Source organism: Pristiophorus japonicus, chromosome 4, assembly GCF_044704955.1.
Source record: "Pristiophorus japonicus isolate sPriJap1 chromosome 4, sPriJap1.hap1, whole genome shotgun sequence".
In the NCBI taxonomy this organism is placed as follows: domain Eukaryota; kingdom Metazoa; phylum Chordata; class Chondrichthyes; family Pristiophoridae; genus Pristiophorus; species Pristiophorus japonicus.
This window is the reverse complement of record NC_091980.1, coordinates 305,295,682-305,318,223: the sequence shown is the minus strand read 5'-3', so window position 1 is coordinate 305,318,223 and position 22,542 is coordinate 305,295,682. Positions and strand designations below refer to the sequence as shown.

General features: G+C 42.2%; 1 protein-coding gene across 1 annotated transcript; it reads right to left on the bottom strand.

The window, feature by feature from the left end:
- Nucleotides 1-103: 103 nt before the first annotated feature.
- On the bottom strand, nt 104-21,878 carry calm1a (calmodulin 1a). The gene is made up of 6 exons (XM_070879658.1): nt 21,752-21,878; nt 15,534-15,564; nt 12,592-12,735; nt 7,145-7,251; nt 5,283-5,418; nt 104-994 (listed from the first exon to the last, which is right to left on the bottom strand). The coding sequence occupies exons 1-6, from the start codon at nt 21,752-21,754 to the stop codon at nt 966-968; spliced, it is 450 nt and encodes a 149-aa protein (XP_070735759.1). The 5' UTR covers nt 21,755-21,878; the 3' UTR covers nt 104-965.
- Between the last annotated feature and the right edge of the window lie 664 nt (nt 21,879-22,542).

Here is a 22,542-nt window from a genome sequence, read left to right as displayed (position 1 = left end):
ATTGGCTGATATGAAAAAAAACAAGAAAATAATAATTTGAAGTCATCTACAGGTCATGAATAACCGATAAATAGTGGATAAATAAATTTGGCACCCAAGAGACTTAAGTTAATGGTCTTTTATTGGAAAAAAAAAAGACTAGCATTTACAACTTGGAATGGACATAATTGTAATTTGCCGAACAGCCATGTCGTCATTGTGCTGAAGTCCTATGTAGATATATACTCTGACGGCTCCAAGTTATGGTACAGAACAGAAGATAAATGCAGGAGTCCAAGACACTCCCTTATCATAGGTAACTTTTAAAAATCCAGTGAACGGTAAATTGCCTGACATCCGTTTCACTATAGTGCAATGCAGACACGTTAACCAAGTTTTATACAGACATGCCATCCATTTTTTTTTATATATTTTTTTGTAAATTAAGATCTTCAATCCTGGTAATTGTTTTGTGAGCACACTGTTAAGTATGAAGAGGATTCCACTCCAGGGACTGTCATACAATTACAACCTTCTATTGTAGTTTTCGCGTGCCTTAGCACTCAAAAAAATTAACCAACTTTTCAGGAACAATCATCCTGGTACAATATACAAACTGGAAAAGACTAAACTATTCCCACGAAGAACATAAAGTGGAATTAACAGAGCCAGGCTGTGCTCAACTGTCAAGCTGCATGCATGAAAAACTGGCCAGCCCAAACAGTGTATTTATTAGCATGGAACTTCATAGAGTCCAATTGCTTTTGTTTTTAAGGTAGTACAAGTTTTACTGATGCATGGCTTGAAGATCTTTGGGGACAGGACCACTGATCATTACATGCAGAGTTTGTGGACAGGTTTTTTTTTTTTCTTTTGACATTCAGTAACTTTTGCTATACAGAAACAGAATGAATAAATGAACATTTTGCAAGAGGTAAGTAAAAGATTTCAACTTTTTTTTCTAGGAAGGGGAAAGGTAAAAGTCTTCATTTTGCAGTCATCATCTGTACGAATTCTGTGAAGAAAAAACAAAAACACAAGAATTTAATTGAAGTTTGCTTCCAAACGGCAGCTCATTACAAATCCATCATCAGCAGCAATTCAGATTGGCCTCCTTGCAGAGCAAGGATGGCTGCTCCTGAACAAGCTAATATGCCAGTCAGTGGCCACATTTCTGGTGCCTCATTTCACCGAGTCGAGAGTTTGGAGCTGCCTACTTTTAAATAGTTTACTTCTAAATTGATGGAGCCAGCAAATAACTGACTTAAAACTAAACACTGCCACAAAGGGGCAACAGCAGAATAGTATTTCAAGTAACCTTTATACAAAATCTGAAAAATCATTCATCTGAAACATTCCTATTGGCAGTAAGCCAATTGTAATGCTTTTCAGTTATTTAATATACATGAAAAACTGCCAAAAGCTACCAAAATCAGCCCCTGTGCCATTAAGCATGGCGAGGGGATGAGAGCAACCATCTGTCTCATTCTGCATGAATACCCAGAACAGACCCATTACTCAGCAGTTATGTTCCAACACATAGACCAATCTTTTTGAAGTGATACATATCTGCACCCACAGAATAGTTCCCCTAGTCTGTCCTGCATAGCTACATATGGTAATGTTGTATACTGTACACAGGGAACCAGGATTATCTAAGTTAATAAAGTAGTCCAAGCAACCACTTTGCTCTGCACCACCACCCTAGGCCACAATCTGAACTTACCAGCAAGTTATACAACTTAATACGTAACATGTTCGCCATTTGTAGCAGGTATCAGCTATACTGATGTTCCTCTATAATGAAGTTGCTAACATTAGTTTTATTCTGCACCATTTCAACACATGGTCAAAGATGTTTACAAAAATGTTAGCTTTTCTATCCCCATCTGTTCAGGCAGTGATTTATGACTGGATCTGTTCCACAAGTACTGTACTCAATGAACCATTCTTCACATCAGGTGCTAGGTAATTCACCCACAGCCAGCAACAGCTTGGTGCCAGATTCACTCCTTAGCATCCTACTAGGGTCAGTAGAGAACACCAACTTGCATTTTTAATGTAGAAACACACCAAGATGTGCAGAGGCACAGATCAAAAAAATGGACACAGGCAAATGGAGGATATTAGAACAAAAGCTTAGTCAGAGACAGGTTTAAAAGAAAAGTGAAGTGGAGAGGGAGGAAATTCCAAAGTGTGGGGACCAAGGTGACTGAACGCACAGCCATTTGGTGGTGGTGGGGAGAAGGAAAGAGAAAGGCAGTCAGAAATGGAAACTCAGTTGTTCAAAGTCAAGCACACTCAAGTATTCCAGTAGGGATTAGTCAACTCTGCAGAGTAGGGATCAAACAGAAGCCCTTCCAAGCCTGCCAGAATCCAACAGATTCTTCCTAGTTTCGGTTCCTAGCTTCTGGTGTGCAAATTTGGCAAGCTTATATTTGGTTTCAGCATGTAGGTCATTAGAATGCAAATCAGTAAGAAGCCATTTTAAAAAGTAAACCCTTACTTGCAAGGGTATAGTCTCAGACTGGGCAGGGCAGGGAAGGGGAGCAAGGAAAGGAATTCCAGTGTGTGTTGAGACCCCTCATTTACCTATATAAAATGACCTGCAAGGGCAACTGCCTATTGCATAATTGACCCAACAAATGCAAATCACCAGAAAGTATGCAATAATGGAATAGAATTCAATGGAAACATGAAATTAATGGATTTGTCATTTAATGTGGCAAAGTAATTTAAAGCAAATAGTATGTGGGAATATTGGTATAAAGCCACAAGTTACATCAAGGCTTTACAATAGTCACAATAAAAATAGACATTTCTAAGGGCAAAAGAATCATACCATGGAAAAATGGAAACTGGAGTTAAGCTTAAAAAGTGGGGAAGGAGGGAGAGAACACATTTATCAAGCTATATAAAATGATACAATGGGTAAACCCCTTTAATGCTTCAAATAAAGCATTACCAAGACTGTGACCCCTTTAAGAGTTAGATTTATCTCACCACTTCTAGCTTAAGGCTGACAACCAGATCAGACATGCCAAATTAAAGACATGCCCCATTGCAAAAACACATGCACACATTTTCCAGAAATGCAAAACACTAGGCAAAACTTTCACCTCTACAAGATAGAGTCAGGTAAACGTTTGTATGTAGTCAATTCATTCACACTGTTCAATGGTTCCACAAGTACCACCCCCCACCCATACCCAATCATATGACTCCTAGAATTAGTAGGCCAATGGAGCACAAAGGGACTCAGTCAAGCACAGGCATCTACACTTTCCAGTAGATAATGTGATCAGGAGCCAGAACCCTGGCTGAGTTTTAAACTGTCACTAGCCCAAACATCAATGGCAAGTGTAATGTCAATCTGTTTATTTCAATGCACAATCCCTTCAAATTCCTGCACAAGGATGGTATTGCAAATGGAAAAGCTTGTGAAACAGCCTGCAGATTACAGCACGGCTGTGCACACCGGCAGCTTAGAGGGAATATTAATGCCTATACAACTGTCTCAGCTGACACTGCCCATCTCAGAAGATCAGAAAGCAAACTTAGGACATTGTGATCTCAGTATTGCAGAAGGCAGCACACTGGCCTACTGGGAGCTTAAGAGTCAAGTGAGCAATGAACTGCTTTACGGTTCTATCAAGAGGAGGGGAAGGGGGGGGGGGAAAAAAAGAGAGAAAAGTAAATCGCCATGAAGCACTATAAATAGGCTACATTTTTTTCAAGAGTCAAATTCAACTCCCTACATGTAACAATGAAATCTAGCCCAAGCAGAAATATACAATTTGTATTTATATAGGATCTTTAACATAGTAAAACATCCCAAGGCACTTCACAAGTGTTCAGACAAAAATAAATTTGACACCCAGCCACACAAGAAATTAAGGCAGATGACCAAAAGCTTGGTCAAAGAGACAGGTTTTAAGGAGTGCCTTAAAGGAGGAAAGAGAAGCAGAGGGGTTTAGGGAGGTAATTCCAGACCTTAGGGCCCAAGGCAGCTGAAGGCACGGCCACCAATAGTCGAGCAGTTATAATCAGGTATACTCAGGAGGGCAGAATTAGATTGCAGACATCGCCAGGCAGGGGGGGGGTTGTGAGGCTGGAGGAGATTACAGAGATAGGGAGGGTCAAGGCCACGGAGGGATTTGTAAACATGAGAATTTTGAAAGCAAGACACTGCTTAACTGGGAGCCAATGTGGGTCAGTGAGCACAGGGGTGATGGGTGAGCGGGACTTGGTGCAAGTTAGGACACTGGAGGAAGCCTAGTTTTGGATGCCCTCAAGTTTACATAGGGTGAAATGTGGAGGGCCAGCCAGGAGTGCGTTGGAGTAGTCAAGTCGAGTGGTAATAATGTCATGGTGAGGGTTTCAGATGAGGCTGAGATGGAGGAGGGCAATGTTAAAGGTGGAAATAGGCAGTTTGAGTTGTCAAATATGACATCTAGGTTGCAAACAAACATTAGTAGGCCATTCGTCCCCTCAAGCCTGCTCCGCTATCCAATATCATGGCTGATCTTAAACCACAACTCCACTTTCCCATCCAATCTCCATATTAATTGATTCCCCTAGAGTCCAAAAATCTATAATTTACCTCAATTCTTCTAGTTGACTATTCTCTTAACCTTCACCAGTTAGGATCTCAGTCACTGCAGCAGCAGGGCACACTTAAAATTCAATGGGATGTCAATGTATTCAGGCTTGAGAAAGGAATGATGGGGGGGGGGGGGGGGGGTCTTGCTCCCAACAACTCCCATTTAAAGTGCACCTGTGCACCAGACTGGGCACTGCTGAGAAGCCCCAATATCCAGGTTTGCATTAAAATGGCCCCAGGCAAGACAATGGAGGGCTGCACTACAGCACAAGTTGACACCTCAGGGATGGGGCACAACTGAGGGGAAGTGGCAGGAAAATTAAAAAAATGGATATATTTAGTAAGCAGGGATAAATGCATTCATGATATTACTGACATGGCTCCTGTACAGAAAATCATTCAAAGATAAGCCTCAACGAACTGGAGGTGGGAGGGGTTGATTTACTGCTTCAAGTTTGCACCATTTATTTATGCTCTTAACCTCAATATACAATCGGTTATTGGATCACTTGGAAGCATTTTGTAGAATACAGCTTTACACCAGTGGCAGACAAGAGCCTGCAATCAAATGGCAATTTGACATGACTAGTGAGATTTCGCAGAGATTGATACTGGGTGAAGTGCGCTTCTTAGTTCCTTCCACTTACTACTTTCCATTTCTGGCCTAAATTTTAAAAAAAAACAGGAAATAAGCACTTACCTTCATAGTTGACTTGGCCATCACCATCAATATCTGCTTCTCTAATCATTTCATCTACTTCTTCGTCTGTCAATTTCTCACCTAGGTTTGTCATAACGTGACGCAGCTCTGCCGCACTGATGTAACCATTACCATCCTGTGAGAAATTCAAATCAATCATCCAGGTCCTGCAGTGCACTTTTAAAATGTTGGAATGCTTTCCCAAAGATTTTCTTGTGAAGAGTCTTGCACACTTTACTGAATAGAACCTATTCCTTCGACAGCACCTCTGCCACCTCAAAAGGACAAGGGCAGATGATGGGACCACCACCACCTCCAAAATCTCCTCCCAAGTCTCACACTATCCTGATGAACATACATTGGCCATTCCTTCAGAGTCACTGGGTCAAAACCATGGAACTCCCTATCCAACAGTGCTGTGGAAGGTACATTCAGCACAGACTGCAGTGGCCCAAGACTGCAGCTGTTCAAGGCGGCTCACCACCTGTGAGGGCAATAAATGCTGACTTTGTCAGCAATGCCCACATCCAATGAAATAAATTCATATTGGAATTTTCAAACACCAAGCAATTTGTAAAGAAACTGCTCATAACAGACGAGGATCAATCTGGGCCTGACCGTGTGCAGTCACACTGGCACTGCACACTAAACTTGCAAGGATACCATTTACATTTCTATAAACATGAACAATTAATAATTTCATCAGCAATGCAACAAATAAAAAGGGCACCACCACAAGGGAATTCGAATTCTACCTCAGGAGTTCAGAAGAATTTTCCTATATTCCCGGAATACCCACATTCACCTTGTGCAGCACTTCCAAACTGAGCATCTCCTGCTTTTACATCAAATTTACAGCACACGGTCACTGGCAGTGTTTGTGCTCCACACGAGTCTCCCCTCACTCTACCAGTTCACCCCATCACCATATCCTTATTCCTTTCTCCCTCATGTAATTATCTGGCTTTCCCTTAAATGCATCTCTTACATTGAATCAGATCAATGCCACAAGCCCAGCACCGAGGAAAGCAGGGGTAGGCATCACTGACACGCCCGTTTCTTCATTGGGCTGCCTTAGGACTAGAGCAAATCTGTGGGGGTGGGAAAGGTACTCGAGATTAAAAGGATTAGAAAAACATTTGGATCTGCTGGAAATGCACCAATACTTCAACCTTCACTTAAGACAAGCACAACTGGAAAGAAAAGGAATCAGCTGCTGGCTTAAGAGCTAAAGAAGTCAATTAGGTAACAGCAAATTGAAGTTATACTGCCACACTGACAGGAATGTGCTCAAGCCAAGGACTGCCATGACACTACTTGCGCTGGGCCCACAATCTCCAGTCAGTGAGAGAAAGTATATTCTTTCAAGGTCACTAAAGTACCTCTAATGTCAATGATCTGCAAGCTGACCACCTATACTCAGCTACGATTGGTATGGAGCATACCACAAGCAGAGGGGAAAAATGAAAGGACAATACTCTGCAACTGAAGTTTTGCCTAATGGGAACACCATTAGGTTTCTGCTAAGCTCGAAGTATCCGGCAAAGTACAGCTTCTGTATCATGCTTCATACCGTAACCAGAGTGAACGAATGGGCAGGCTGAAGACTGTCCATACCATGCAGCCATGAGACTTCTGGGAAAAGAATCTCTGCTGTCAGTGCTTCAGATAGCAACGCAATCAACAACTAGCAAAACATGTGGGAGACTAGCAGTTTCTAGTATATACCCACTTCAGACTACAACCCTGCACTGCTTTCCATTTTAAATATTGCCACAACTACAAAGTTAATCAAAGGCAAACCAACAAAAGGACCACCCGGACCTATATTACACGAGCAGCAATTAAAATTAAATGCCCACCTTGTCAAATACACGGAACGCCTCACGAATTTCCTCTTCACTATCTGTGTCCTTCATTTTCCTGGCCATCATGGTCAAGAACTCTGGGAAGTCAATAGTTCCATTACCTAAATAAATAGGAAAAAAACCTCAGGAAAAAGAACCATTGACACATTTAAGGTTGAAAGCAAAAATCTACCATAAAACCTAAATCATTTTGCAGATGGCTGATGCACCATTTTATAAATAGCAAGCTAAACAGTCGCTATTGAACTTGGGTTAGATCCTGATGCAAAAAAGCACACCTCCCATCCTGGTAATCTTGTTTTGTATACTTCTGGGAGACTAAATAACTTATCCAATGTTTACATTCAACTAAGATCTAAATTGTAAGTTAAAATGCTGGTCAGAGCTACAATTAAAAGCTGCTCAAGAGCTACCAACTCTTAATTTTCTAAATCAGGATGCGACCCCATACACAGTTTTTGCTGACCTAATTAAAACTGTGATCCAATCTCATTAAACCATAAATAGATCTGACTGAAATTATCCAGCGAGGCAGGTTCATGGTGACACCAAGATAATGAGAAACTTCACTGTTTATAGTTAATTATACTCTAATAGCTTTCATTGTTCTCATTTCAACTGTACCTTACAGCACAATTTGCACCTTGTAATTAACTACAGGATACAGTGGAGCCAGCAGTATCTCTGCTCTAATTATCCACCTTCCTGATATTTCATCAGCTTTTGCGAGACAAAAGACTTTGGCAAGCTTTTGCCTCTGCAGATTGTAAACACCAAACTTGTCCAACAGGATTCAATTGCAGCTCAGGATAGATTAAATACAATGGCTTCAACTCTTTCATTCCCCATAACTAGGGAACTGCCATAGCAAAGGCCAAAGCTTGGGGCACAAGTATTCAGTGGATCAGGGGAAGGTGGGGTCCTCAATTATGGAGGTTCCATTGTAGCACAATTTGGATTATACTCAATACTACTGTATAAAGCAAGTCAATAGTACCTTGCTTCCTGTACAGTCTTTCTACATGGTTTAACACTTAATCATTAATGTAGAAACCAGTATACTACCACTAGCAGTGCATGCAGTCTTCCCTCAAAGCCTCCCTGATAAAGTGACACCTGGGAGTCCTTGGCCAAAGACCGCTCCAAGTGGAGGAAGTGCATCCGGGAGGGCGCTAAGCACCTCGAGTATCATCGCCGAGAGCATGCAGAAATCAAGTGCAGACAGCGGAGTGTGCGGCAAACCAGTCCCACCAACCCCTTCCCTCAACAACTATATGTCCCACCTGTGACAGGGACTGGTTCTCTCATTGGACTGGTCAGCCACCCAAGGACTCATTTTAAGAGTGGAAGCAAGTCTTCCTCGATTCAGAGGGACTGACAATGATGGAGTCTTCAATATCAGGCAAAGATTTCCAAGGTCCAGTGGACATGTTTCTGAATTGGCCTCCTGATCATCATCATCCAGTTTGGACTCTATGCAAATCCAATCACTGAACAGACTTCAAATGATGCATTTTACAGCAATATGTGCTTATTACGGCTAATTCAACAAAGCCAATTTGCTGCTCTGAATTTCACTTTTGCATATTTGAAACCAACAATCTGGACTGAGGAATTATGTATACATCCCAGTGTGGGAATAAGTGGGTAAATGCAAACCATAACCAATATTGGCATACACATCACAAAACAGTCATCTTTAAATATGCACAATCCTAGGGATCCCCATCATAACTGCCTGAAGACAATACCAATTACCAAAAGGAAAATAGCACCATCATTGTTGTTTACAACAGAAAATGCATTTAGTAAAAATACAGAACTCTGGATCTCCGCACTCTTGGGATTCCTTAATCGTCCCCTCAGGTTAGGGAACCTTATTTGAAAACCTATGCTGTACAGCAGTCAGCCAGAAGAACCATGACTTTTTTCATTTCCCCTCTTTCTCTTTTCTTTCTTGCCCCCCTCCAAACACTGGCAATCCAACAATCCAGCAGTGGAGCAAGCCAGACATGGGATTTCACACATGAGCCACTTAAATGCAGTACAGATAGTCTTCAATTGCCCAAAAATATTTCACTTATGACCTTTGCTATTGACATTTTGGGTGCCATTTACTGCCATATCCCAACTCTGCTACTCAAAAATCCAGTTAGCTGCTGACAGTACAGCAGCAGTGTCTTATTTACCTAGCTACACAGACATGTTCACTACAGTCAGGACCATGCAAAGTGATTACAAAGAACAGCTAGCTAAGATAAAGTGGTGACAGCTGTGAAGAATTACATTGTAAAGCCCTAGAGCAATATGTTTGCCAGGCAGTGAAGTCACTTCATTCCTGAACACAGATGGCCTCATGAGGGTGAGATTCACTTAATGTCCATGGGTTGCCAAGTTCAAAACTCAACAGCCCCATAATCAGTTGATCAGCTGAACAAAAATGTCATTGCTGCCAAGAGGCAGGGATTTTTTGAAATAAATGTCATCTTTCAAGCATTACAGAAGTCTGCAATTAGTCAATTAGCTAGGGATTCAATTTTCTTCTTAAAAAAAGTCATAAGTAATGCTCATTCAGCCAAGCGATTGAAATTCAATCGATTGAATTTGGTTAGTAATGAATGAGTTACACCATTAATTAGTTGGGTGTTATGCTCAGCTGTGCCCTCCCTAGTTTTCCTTCTATGTTGGCAGAAAATAGTAGGAGAGGCTGCACTGGGAAAACCAAAGACTAAGCCTGCAACTTTCCCAGATATCTATTAGTCACTGGGTGAGAGATTCAGAAGTGAAGGGAATGAAAAATTGAATGTGCCAGCATATACTATACATGTACACACTGCAATCAAAAATCAGCCACATCCAAGTCTTTAAATATTTAAGTTGGTAAGTAATTTCCAAACTGCTCTTCATTCCCTAGATCATGCATTCTGTTGGATTTGGTTGTCAGGTGCAGGCAGTGACCGATAGCTATCCTCTCCCCTGCCAACTCCAAAAACCTTGGGACATGTCAGTCAAAATCAGCAACCTCAGACCAGAGACCTTTACTGTACATTTATTCTCAACCATTAGGGATCAGAAACATTCTGCTTGACCAAGAATTCGATCATCAACTTCCGAGATTATATAACATTGTCCACTTTAAAAATCTGAGAGAATAATCATTTAAGCACAACTTAGAATTGCAAAAATGGATTCGTTACTACACAAAATGCACTAATTTTAGAAGTGTTTAAACCAAGGTATTAATGAAATGGCATAATTTAATAGTGCAGCCACTGGATAGATCCTAAACCAGTTAGTGATGAAGACTTAAAGCTAATTAAACTTTGGGCTTAAAAAGTGAAATCCATCAACAAAAGATGCACTGTTTTGAGAGTTTACTTGGACTGATCGGTTTGTCAATACGTACTGTGTGACTTCTGCCCCCCACCCCCTCATTGATCCCCTCAAGAGATTTGAGGATGTGTTTCCAAGGGCACCAGAAGCTTTAGTAGCTTGCCCAACTGGTTGGTCACCTGTGCCTATGCAGAAAGTGTCAAGTTATTTAATTGAGGAACAGCATCTAGCCAGATCCTGCCCTTGCCCAATGTTCACAGCAATCAGGAGCAGGGCATCTATTTTATTTCCACCCCCCCCACCCCTTCTAACCTAAAGAAGAAAGTCAATTGCTCCCATTGCCAGTCGAGCCAAGAACAGAGCATCAGCAGTGGCTCAGTGGGTGGCACTCAACTCAGAAGGTTGTGGGTTCAAGTCCCACTCCAGACAAGCACAAAATCTAGGCTGACATTCCAGGGCAGGACTGAGGAAGCGCTACACTGTCCGAGGTGCCGTCTTTCGGATGAGATGTTAAACCCTGCCCCCTCAGGTGGTGGTACAAGATCATAGCACTATTTTGAAGAGCAGGGGAGTTATCCTAGTGTCCTGGACAATATTTATCCCTCGAGCAACATCCCAAAAACAGATTCTCTTCATTATCACACTGCTGTTTGTGGGAGCTTGTGCTGTGTGAAAATTGGCTGCTGAGTTTCCAACATTACACTTCAAAAGTACTTCATTGGCTAGAAAGCACTTTGGGATGTCTAGTGGCTGTGAAATGCATTATATAAATGCAAGTCTTTATTTCTTCCAGCACAGAACCATGGGTGAGGATTGACATACTTTGCATAAAAGTTTGAGTACTTGGAATGCCAGGCTTCTCAGGAATGCATTCAGACTGCATAGGCAAATCTAAATCAACAGCTCCGAAATGAAACTTGGCCAAGCCTTTTCTGATGAGCAGGCACACACCTCAGAGTTAGTAAGTCATGGTGTTTACTCTGTGGGAAAGAACAATCCCTGAAGACCTAGAAGCCCAAAAGGCTAAATATCAGAATGCTGTGCTCAGCTGCGTGTGTCAGGTGATAAACAAAAACAAGCCCATGAATTTTTATTTTCTTCAACAATTCACTCACTGGGCAGACATTGACTTTCATCTTCAGTGACATTCAAGCAGTTCACAAAATGTGCAATTTTTTCAGAACACCTTTGTAATTCTACACATTAAAACTCCCTCTAGGCATGATGTTCAACACTATGCCTTCCTGAACTTTGATTTATAACTAGCTATCCCACAACAGGTGAAAGAGGAATTGATATTCAGTCAGTTACTCCAATACAGGTAGAACACCCAAAATCCAGGAGTTCTAAAAACCAGAATTGACTGAAAACAGAACATGGCAGATCACAGGAGTCGGCTTCTGGAGTCTGGAAATCTGTTCCAAAAACTGGACATTAAAATATATAAACAGTGTGAATACAGGGTACATACAGGCCTGCTCCTGAGCTTTTCAGAATGCCCTCATGACCCCAACCCACAGGAGACCAGAGCAGAGCTGACCTAATCCACGAGACCCCTGGAGCTGACCTAACCCACAGGAGACCCAAGCAGAGCTGACCTAACCCATGCACTCCCCTTGGATTGCCTCAGAAAACCAGAAATACCAGAGACTCAGCCCAGGGGTTTCCAGATTTGGGACATCAGATTTCTTATCCAAAATCTGGAAAAATCCAAAAATCAGAATGGCCTTGGTCCAGGTTTCCAGACATTCTACTTGTACCACAAAAGCAGAAACACTTCCAAGCCTTCCACACCATACCAGTAGATGCCAGTGATTAAGTGAACAAATCAAACAAGCAGTTTGCTATAGACTGTTTTTCTTAATTTGGCATGCCCAATAGTGCAAAGTAAGTTCTCCAGAAACAGTATTGTATTTACTCTCAGCAAGAACATACCACCACTGAAAAATCCTGTAGCACACAACATCTCAAACAGACTCGAGTATTAACTCAGCAAATACTAGCTCTGGTATTCAAAACACTCCAGTTTTGGCTAGCATGATCAGTTGAAAGGTGGGGGTAGAGGGAGGGAAAAGAGACGCTAATCAGGCAACCTGCACAAAACTTACCATCGGCATCAACTTCATTGATCATGTCCTGCAACTCTGCTTCAGTGGGATTCTGCCCCAAAGACCGCATTACCGTCCCCAACTCTTTCGTTGTGATGGTGCCATCACCATCTTTATCAAAGAGGGAGAATGCCTCTTTGAACTCTGCAATGATCAGATGAGTCAGTTAACAAATGGGAGAAAACTATTACACAACATGCACAGCACAACTTTACACTTCAAATGAATCAATTTATCCAGGAAGGTCTTGTATTGCACAAAGTAAAACTGTTATGCCAACCATGCAAGCAGGCTGCAACAGATTTGGCAAATGACCAACAAGCTAACACTACAGCAACAGTTAAGTGTGCAGTCACTGAAAATTGCTTTTTAAAACATGAGCAAATGTTAAGAATTTTAATTTTCCACTGAAATCCATTCTTCCCAGCCCTTTTCCATTGGGGGGGGGGGGGGGGGGAAGGGAAAGGAGAGAGATTAAATAATTCTCACTGTGACCACAAGCAGTCACATTCCACAATGCTTCACCAATGTTTAAACCCCTAGTGTGGTTAGGTCACAATAGTGACATCACCCTAATCAATCTGGTGGGGTAGTCAGTCACAGTACCAGCATGTCCAGGCTTGCAACCAAAACTACATGCACACAGCCAAGATGAAAATGTATACCATTTCTTAGCAACTCAAAGACACCATCTAGTCAAAAATGGTTACAGTAGGAGGAATCAGCTTTGACTTAACATGTGCAAGGATTTTTGTTTAAAAGCTCATACAAATTGATAAACAAGTGCCCCAGTATTTTAAAGATAGTCAAGATTAACTTGCATGCTTATAGACTTCAGCAGATATATTTAGGGAGGATCAAGTCTATATTTTAAAATTAAGATCCTTCAGAGTTCAGTGTAGTAATAAGCATTGAATTTCAAAGTAGACATATGAACCAAACGGTTCAGTATTACATCTTGACAAATGAGATATTTCTTTACAATTGGCCACTATTTTTCTCTTTTATTGTTACATCTCCCCATCCCGAGAAAAATTACTGGGCAATCCATCGACTTGGACATCAAACAATGGTGCATTTGCTGGTTACATCACCCTTGTTAAGGGAACACAATGGTTTTGCCAAAGCTAGTCTGAATGTCATTATTCTATGAACCATCAGGAAATAAACCCTTTTTGTTGCTGCACAAAACTTCAGCCAAGATGACATCCAGCACAGGGTCAAAATATCCCAGATAAAACATTAGACCATGGAGCTGCCTTGGGCAACTCCACCCTGTAGCCTACCTAACTGGATCTGCTCAATGTTAAGTGGAGATCCACAGGAAGGAAATTAAGTTTCTGTTAAGGCAGATATAGGCAGGTGGAGTAAGAATAGTTTTAATATGCCTCCTAGACCCCAATATCTATTGAAGTGCATTCCAATTTCTCATTGTTTAAAAAAATTACATCATGCATTCATCCTGTGTGGTTCATCTTCAAGTCCTTGCAGCACTGTATGGGCCCTATTCTGAGCAATGTTCACTAGTTGCCTTCTTTGCACCTTTCAGAATCAGAAATTTACAGCACAGGAGGCCATTTGGCCCATCATGTCCGTGTCAGCCAAGAAAGCTATCCAGCCCAATTCCACTTTCTAGCTCTAGATCCATAGACTTGTGCATATCCAAGTACTTTTTAAAAATGCAGAGGGTTTCTGCCTCCGCACCACTCGGTGAAAGAACCTACTAATTACTTTAAATCGATGCCCCCTGGTTATTGACCCCTCTAAGGGAAATAGGTCCTTCCTATCCACTATCTAGGCCCCTCAATTTTATACACTTCAATAGGGTTTCCCCTCAGCCTGCTCTGTTTCAAAGAAAAACTGGAATTGCTTTGAAGTTTATTGCTGGCATAAATTGCAAATGTCAATACAATTTCCACCCGATTAAAGAAACTTCGCCAGGCTTAAAAAGAAACTTGCAGGTACTTCATAAGTACAATTAAATAACTAACTGGTTCAAAACAGCGCATTATACATACCAATGCCAAAGTATCAAATGCTGCAACAATGCATTTTGTATATGACCCTCAAACTGATAACCTGTGCCACCCCAACTACCTAAACCCCCATTGGAGACACATCCTGTCCAACCTGGACCATGATTCTGATCAGTAAAATTCCTGATCGAAAGATCAGTTTACCATGACATATATTCTCTACAGGTTAGCTAGAACTCAGCTCCTCCATACTGCCTCCTAACCATTAGAACATTCTTTGCTGCATTACATTTACAACTCAACAGTTTTCTCTGAACAAGACTGCTCAGAATATCATGTTCAATCCTTAGCAGGACTGGCTAGCGTCAGCTGACAATCTGAAAGGCCCGTTTCTTCACCACCTCTCTCAAGGGCTTGTAATCCTTCAAGTTTTGGGAATCCCATCCTTTTTCCCTGTCCTTCTCCATGAGAGAGAGATCAAAACGCTGGGACACCTCTCACAATAGAGTCCTGCAGCTGGATCTACCAGGTGCCTACCTTGCCTGCTCTACAAAACAAAAATCCAGGTGTTTATCCTATGCAAAACTTCCCCTTCCCATTGTATATTTTACTGAGACTCATCTAATGCATATGTAAATATGTCCCAATTTAAGTTTTTTTGAATACGCTAACTTTTACAATAAAATGGACGACAACAGCATAGTCCCTGGCCTACATCAAGCCATCAGGTCTACCCGCCCTGGTCACCCTGCCTAGCCTTCCCTGTGAGTAAAGCCAACAAAGCCTTCTCAAAACATCATTAATTTATTGCAGGGAAACAGCTATAAACATTCTTTGGAATTATGTTGGAACATAAATCTGATGCACAAATGCAAAAAGATAGTTTGCAGCTCAAATCTGCAAAGTCTGGACAAATTCCAGTAATTATGAAGCACCATGTATAGATTATATCATTTAGTCACTTACCAGCAATTTGCTCCTCAGTCAGTTGGTCAGCCTGTAAGACAAGATAAATCCTTAAATGTAGTTGAGTTTTGGCAAGTGTGGCAAATTAACAAAACCCGCAACAAAGTGGGTGAACTTTAGGCAGCAACACCTGGAATCTGAAATTTATGCTAATCTATTGACTGTCACCTGATTTCTGGTAAAGGCAATTTGAAATCAAGGAACAAATTGCAGATTAACACTAAAATAAACACAGCAAGTCAGTGTTCTCCAATACAGTCAATATAAAAAGCAGATCCGTTGCATTCAATGGAAAATTGGTAGTTTGAAGTAAAAAGATAGCGTGTGTATATTGAAGCTCAATCTTTTGCTAGAATAAAATATGAATGGACATTAGGGAAGGAAATTCACACTACTTTAAATGCAACTCTCCAGTCTTTAAATTGTCAGACTGCTTGTCTGACATTCAGTTCTGAAGGAGCAGAAATTTTCTCCAATTGAATATTGGGAAGACCGAAGCCATCATTTCAGTCGCCACCACAAACTCCATTCCCGAGACCCTGACTCCATCTCTCCCCCCAACACCAGTCTGAGGCTGAACCACTGTTCGCAACCTTGGAGTCATTTGACCCTGAAATGAGCTTTCGACCACATATCCGCAACATAACTGAAACCACCTATTCCCACCTCCGTAATTTATCGCCCCTCTCTGCCCTTGCCTCAGCCCTCATCCATGCCTTTGTTACCGCGACTTGGCTATTCCAACACACTCCCATATTAACTAGAGGTAATCCAAAACTCAGCTGCCAGTGTCTTAACTTGCATCAAGTCTTGCTCACCCATCAGCCTTGTGCTCACTGATCTACATTGGTTTCCAATTAAGCAATGCCTCGATTTAAAAATTCTCATCTTTATTCTCAAATCCTTCCATGGCCTCGCCCCCTCCCCATCTCTAATCTCCTCCAGCCACCCTCCCCTCAACCATTGGTGGTCATGCCTTGTTGCCTAGGGCCCAAGTTCTGGAACACCCTGCCTAAACCTCTGCCCATCTCCTCCTTCCAGACACACCTTAAAACATACCTCTAATGAAGCCTTTGGTTACCTGCAGAAATTTCTACTTATGTGGCATCAAATTATTATTATTTTTTTTTTTTTAATCGCATAATACTCCTGTGGAACACCTTGGGACTTTACTACATTAAAGGCACTATATAAATACAAGCTGTTCATAGCCAAGTTAGAAACTACAGTATCAGCATTTACTGGTGGCTAGTTTTCAGGCCCAAGCTTAAGTCCTGAATCATCCTTAAGATCAACAAGGGCTACACTGCCAAGCTTGGCAGAATATGGAGCTGTCAGAAATTCAAATGAGAAAAATCACAAGAAACTGGCATTCCCATGCACAGCAAGTGTTTGAAGGTCTAGACAGACTGAAGTTCTCTGCTGAAAGACTTGTTGATATCATGTGTCCATCATTAAAAGGAGGGTTGAGTAGTTGCATGGCATGCCAGATACTGTTTAAAAAACATCTACATTGATGGTCTGGTCACATCTGCTGATATCACCTTTTGTTAATCTTCAGGCAGAATATGAAGTAAAGATTACACAAGCCACATTCCATACTGTGCCAACATGATCCATAGCTCTGTAGAAGCTCACTTTAGCAGTGTGGAAGGGAGGCATTCTGCATTGAATGTGTTTGGCTCCTCATATCAAGAGGCCAATATGTCTACCATTATGCCTGAAGACTGCTTCAAAGACAACCAGAAAGGACTTCCATCTATCAGTTCTCAAGGAGGTTGTTTATGTGTGGTGGGCATATGCCTTAGATTTGGTTCAACATGGAGCTACTTTCTGTGCATATTTTGCCATGTACAAGAATGAATCTACCAAACCCCATCAGGTCCCACATTAAACCATAATGTGCCAATGCAACCACTCGTACAAGATCAAAATGCTTGCAAATCAGATTTAACCACTACACCAGTCAAAGATAGATAATCCAAAACATTGGAGCTCCAAAATGCTTGACGTGCCATTTCCAATCTGCTCGGTATTAGAATAGATTTTCACTAATGGACCCTTCAGCTGGATAGAAAGATCATCGCAAGCTTGTTCGTAACACATGCATCCCACTTTCTCTGTACTGGAGAAGGTAGCTCAAAGAGCTCGGCATCCCTCAAACTTCAGTGTGGGCCTTCAGTTAATAATCGACTTGCTAGCAAGATGTTCCCTGATTTGATCCACTTTGCAGACATCTTGGAGAACAGTCTGCAGACAAATGTCTGGTCTTCAGTTTCTTCCCAGAGTAATCAAGCTAGGTTAAAGTATACAGTGACATTGAATGGATAGTTTCAATAAAACAGGAGTCTTTTAGGGAGCTGAAAGCAGCATCTGTGGCTCAAGTCAATGGAAAAACTAGGATCTAAAAAACATTAGGGGTAATGGTTTAAAGTCAGGAGAATATATATATGTCATGTCATAATAGGAGCAGGAGTAGGCCATACGGTCCTGAGTCTGCTCTGCCATTCAATATCATGGCTGATCTGATCATGGACTCATCTGATCATGGACTCAGCTCCACTTCCCCACCCACTCCCCATAACCCCTTATCGTTTAAGAAACTGTCTATTTCAGTCTTAAATTTATTCAATGTCCCAGCTTCCACAGATGAGGCAGCAAATTCCAGAGATTTACAACCCTCAAGAAATTTCTCCTCATCTCTTAAATGGGCAGCCCCTTATTCTAAGATCATGCCCTCTAGTTCTAGTCTCCATCAGTGGAAACATCCTCTCTGCATCAACCTTGTCAAGCCTCCTCAATCTTATACGTTTCGATAAGATCATCCCTTTCTTCTGAATTCCAATGAGTAGAGGCACAACCCCCCTCAACCTTTCCTCATAAGTCAACCCCCTCAAATCACCAGAATCAACCTAGTGATCCTTCAGAAGAATGTGATCTTATCAAAACGTGTAAGATTGAGGCTTGACAAGGTTAGAGGGGATGAACTGCCTCCAAAGCAAGTATATCCTTTTGTAAATATGGAAACCAAAACTGTACACAGTACTCAAGGTGTGGCCTCACCAATACCTTGTTTAGCTGTAGCAAGACTTTCTTGCTTTTATACTCCATCCCCTTTGCAATAAAGACCAAGATACCATTGGCCTTCCTGAACTTACTGTACCTGCATAGTATCCTTGTTTCATGCACAAGTACCCCCAGGTCCCACTGTACTGCAGCACTATGTCATACAGAAAGGAAGTCCAGGAAAAATGGCAAACTCAAGTGTCTATGCTGTGTGTTCACCAGGAGGGGGCAGTGATCTTCCCCATTTTGCATAGAACCTCCTTATTGGTGGAGATTGTAACATTGACAAGAGATTTGCAAGTTTGTATACTGGGGTCCACACTGGAAGTGTGTTTTAACCGGCCTGAAAATGTTGTGTAGAACAGAGTAAAGTCACTGGCAATCATCCAGGTATAAAATGCTCTAGAGGGGACAGAAGACATTCTTATAATCCATAATCTGGTTTGATTTGTCTACTCCCTCAAATCAGAGGCAGCAATGTAAAAACCCTCAAAATAAACTATAACTGACCCCCATATCTTTTGCTGTTCTATGCCCAACTCATCATTTGAACTTGGATCCCAAAATAAAGCTACATCACAATTATTTCAACTATTTACAATCTATATTAAATGACTTGGATGAAGGGACCAAGTGTAATGTAGCCAAGTTTGCTGATACAAAGATGGTGGTAAAGCAAATTGTGAGGAGGACACAAAATCTACAAAGGGATAGACAGGCTAAGTGAGTGGGCAAAAATTGGCAGATGGAGTATAATGTGGGAAAATGTGAGGTTATCCACTTTGACAGAAAACAAAAGCAAATTATAAGTTAAATGAAGAAAAATTGCAAAGTGTTGCAGTACAGAGGGACTTGGGGGTGCTCGTGCATGAAACACAAAAAGTTAGTACACAGGTTCGGCAAGGTGATCAGGAAGGCCAATGGAATGTTGGCCTTTATTGCAAGAGGGAGAGAGTATAAAAGTAGAAAAGTCCTGCTACAACTGTACAAGGTATTGGTGAGACCACACCGAGAATACTGCATAGAGTTTTGGTCTCCGTATTTAAGGAGGGATATACTTGCATTGGAGGCTGTTCAGAAAAGGTTCACTAGGTTGATTCCAGAGATGGGGGAGCTGACTGAAGATAGGCTGAGGCTATACACATTGGAGTTCTGAGAGGTGATCTTATCAAAATATACAAGATAATGAGGGGGGGGCTTGACAAGGTGGATGCAGTGGATATTGCCACTCATTGGGAAAACTAAAACTAGGGGACAGTCTCAGAATAAGGGGCCGCCCATTTAAAACTGAGATGAGGAGGAATTCCTTCTCCGAGGGTTGCAAATCTATGGAATTCTCTGCCCTAGAGAGCTGGGTCATTGAATACATTTAAGGCAGCGATACAGATTTCTGAGCAATGAGTAAAAGGTTATGAGGGGCAGGCAGGGAAGTGGAGCCGAGTCTATGATCAGATCAGCCATGATCTTATTAAATGAAATGGCAGAGCAGGCTCGAGGGGTCAAATGGCCTGCTCCTATTTATGTAATTCCCACCATGTAACAATTGAATTTATCCATTTACATACTCACTGCTGCCCTCATTCAAATGCCTTTTTAATGTACAGCCATGAAAAAATACTACACACATTAACAGTACATTATTCACTTCAAACCCTACCATCCTTTGATGAGGACATGCTTTTTGGAAATTCACAAAAGTGCTAAAGCAGTATTTAAGCATTCAAGGCAAATTACATAATTTATGACTTCATGCCCAGTATGTTACATCAGGTGAAATAATGTTCCAATTGTACTGAATTTAATAATTACATAAATATAATTGTCATTGCAATAGTTCAGGTCACAGGTAAATTGCGACATTTGAGCACCAAACCACATTTGCAGCTTTCAATTCTTAATCAACACACCCAAAACCTAACTACAGCCACGTGCAAATACAGGAAGTCAGCCAGATGCAATACTAATTTAATACTGGGAAGCTTTAAAAAAAAAGTGTTTGACATTAGTGATTTACAGGCCGGTGCAGGTCATGTCACTCAGTGGCAACACAACAATACAGAGGTGTAGGCTAAAACTCTACATTCCAGTGACAAAACAATGAATCACCACTTGAAAAAGAAATCTGCAATTACGTAACGTCCTTTGCCGGAAAGCCAGTTCTGTGCACATTTGAGGATATTTAGAAATTTGTTCGGCTCACTGGTGCAGCAGCTACCAGCAGTCTCAATTTGCAAGGAGGTCAAACGAATTTAGCAACCTTTTTTTTTTAAAAAGCAGATGGGGCCTCCAAGCTAAACTTGAACAGCAATTTACTCAACCGCCAAAAAAGGGCAACCATGTGCACTTCGTCACAGCCTTCGGGTTGCAGAAGATTCAAAAAAGAGGCACTTTTAACAGCCATTTAAAAAAAAATGAAATCCGGCACAGGGAGGAGAGACTGTGGTCCGCCCTTTGGCCACTGACATTTCTAACCAAAGCATGAGGAGGCAGAGGGGGAAACAAAATAAAGTCAAAAAATTGCTGCCGATAGATTTGCTACATGCACCACAGACGGACATTTAGAAGGAAGCCCGCACACTTTGCACATAAAAAAAAAAGTCCACATTTTAAAACCAAGAGCCTGATTAATGCAACGAGATGAACGCAGCAAAGTCTTCCTTCCAACACTCTCCGGTCTTCCCCCCCCCCCCCACATCCCCCATCCAAGCAACACAACAAATGCAAAAGGAAGGAGCCCGGCGGGGAGCGCGCCGATTCGGGACAGCCCGCGCCCAGCCCCGGCGGAGAGCCGCGCGGAGCGGGAACAGCTCCCTCACTCTCGCCCGCTATGCCGCCAAAAAAAAAAACCCCGCAACCTCCCTCCCAACTCCATCAGGAAGAGTTAAACTTCTCTCTCGCTTTAGCTCCCCACCCTCCAACAACGCCCGGAGGCCGGGGGGGGAAATGAATTTTTTTTAAAAGACACGACTAAAACGGCGCCAGCCGCATGACAACCGCTCGTACTCGCCGCCATTTTGATGGCGCTTTTCTCCCCACATACACAATTTTTTTTTTAAAAACACATAACTTTTTTGAAGGGAGGGAATCTCAATATAATATAAAATGATTATAAGAGAAGTAAAAGTGTCTCCTTGGTCGGTCATTATACGCACCATGTCGAGTTAAAAGAAAGGGGGACAGATGTTGAAGCCGAATGCGCGCAATCTGCAGACTCCGAGCAGCTCCTCCACACGCCGCGATGCCACTGGCGCCGATTACCGCGCTCTTCCTTCACTGCCCTCTACTTATATACTGCGTATCCCTCCGCCGCAGCGGGGAGAGGGCGGGGTGGTGGGGCTGTGTAGTGAGGGAGAGAAAACAAATGCGTCTGCAATAAAGCAACTCCGCCCAGATTTCCCCACCCCCTCCCCCCCTCTTTTTTTTTTCCTCTTGTCGAAACAAATGACTGCTGTCCAATTTCTGGCCGGACGCCCCGGGCCCCCCCCCACCTCTCTCACAGCGTTTTCCCTCAATTGCGTTTGTGTCTGGGCTTATATCGCGCGGGCGCAAGGTTACTGGTAGGCTGCGCGGTGAGGCTCGGTTGCCTGGTTGGCGTGGAGGATGGGGTGGGGGAGGGGGCGGCTGTGTGTAAGGGAGAGGGAGGGAAAGGGGACGGTCCGTAGAGCTTGTCTCGCACGCTGTGATTGGCCCAGGCGTACCTGCAATGGGAGAGCGGATGTGCCGCGCCCTGCCATTGGTCGCCGTGTACCTGCAATGCGGCAAGTCATGATGCTCGTGAAGTAAGGGAGTTGGGAAGTGAGAGCTGTGGAATTGCAGCTTCTCGGTTGTCAGTGTCCAGGTGGAAACTCCAACAAATAAACTGCAAATTGAGCACTGGTTCAGAGTGAGAAAGAATAATGCCTTTTCTTATTTTCTTATATAGTTTTCCCGATAGGTATACTTA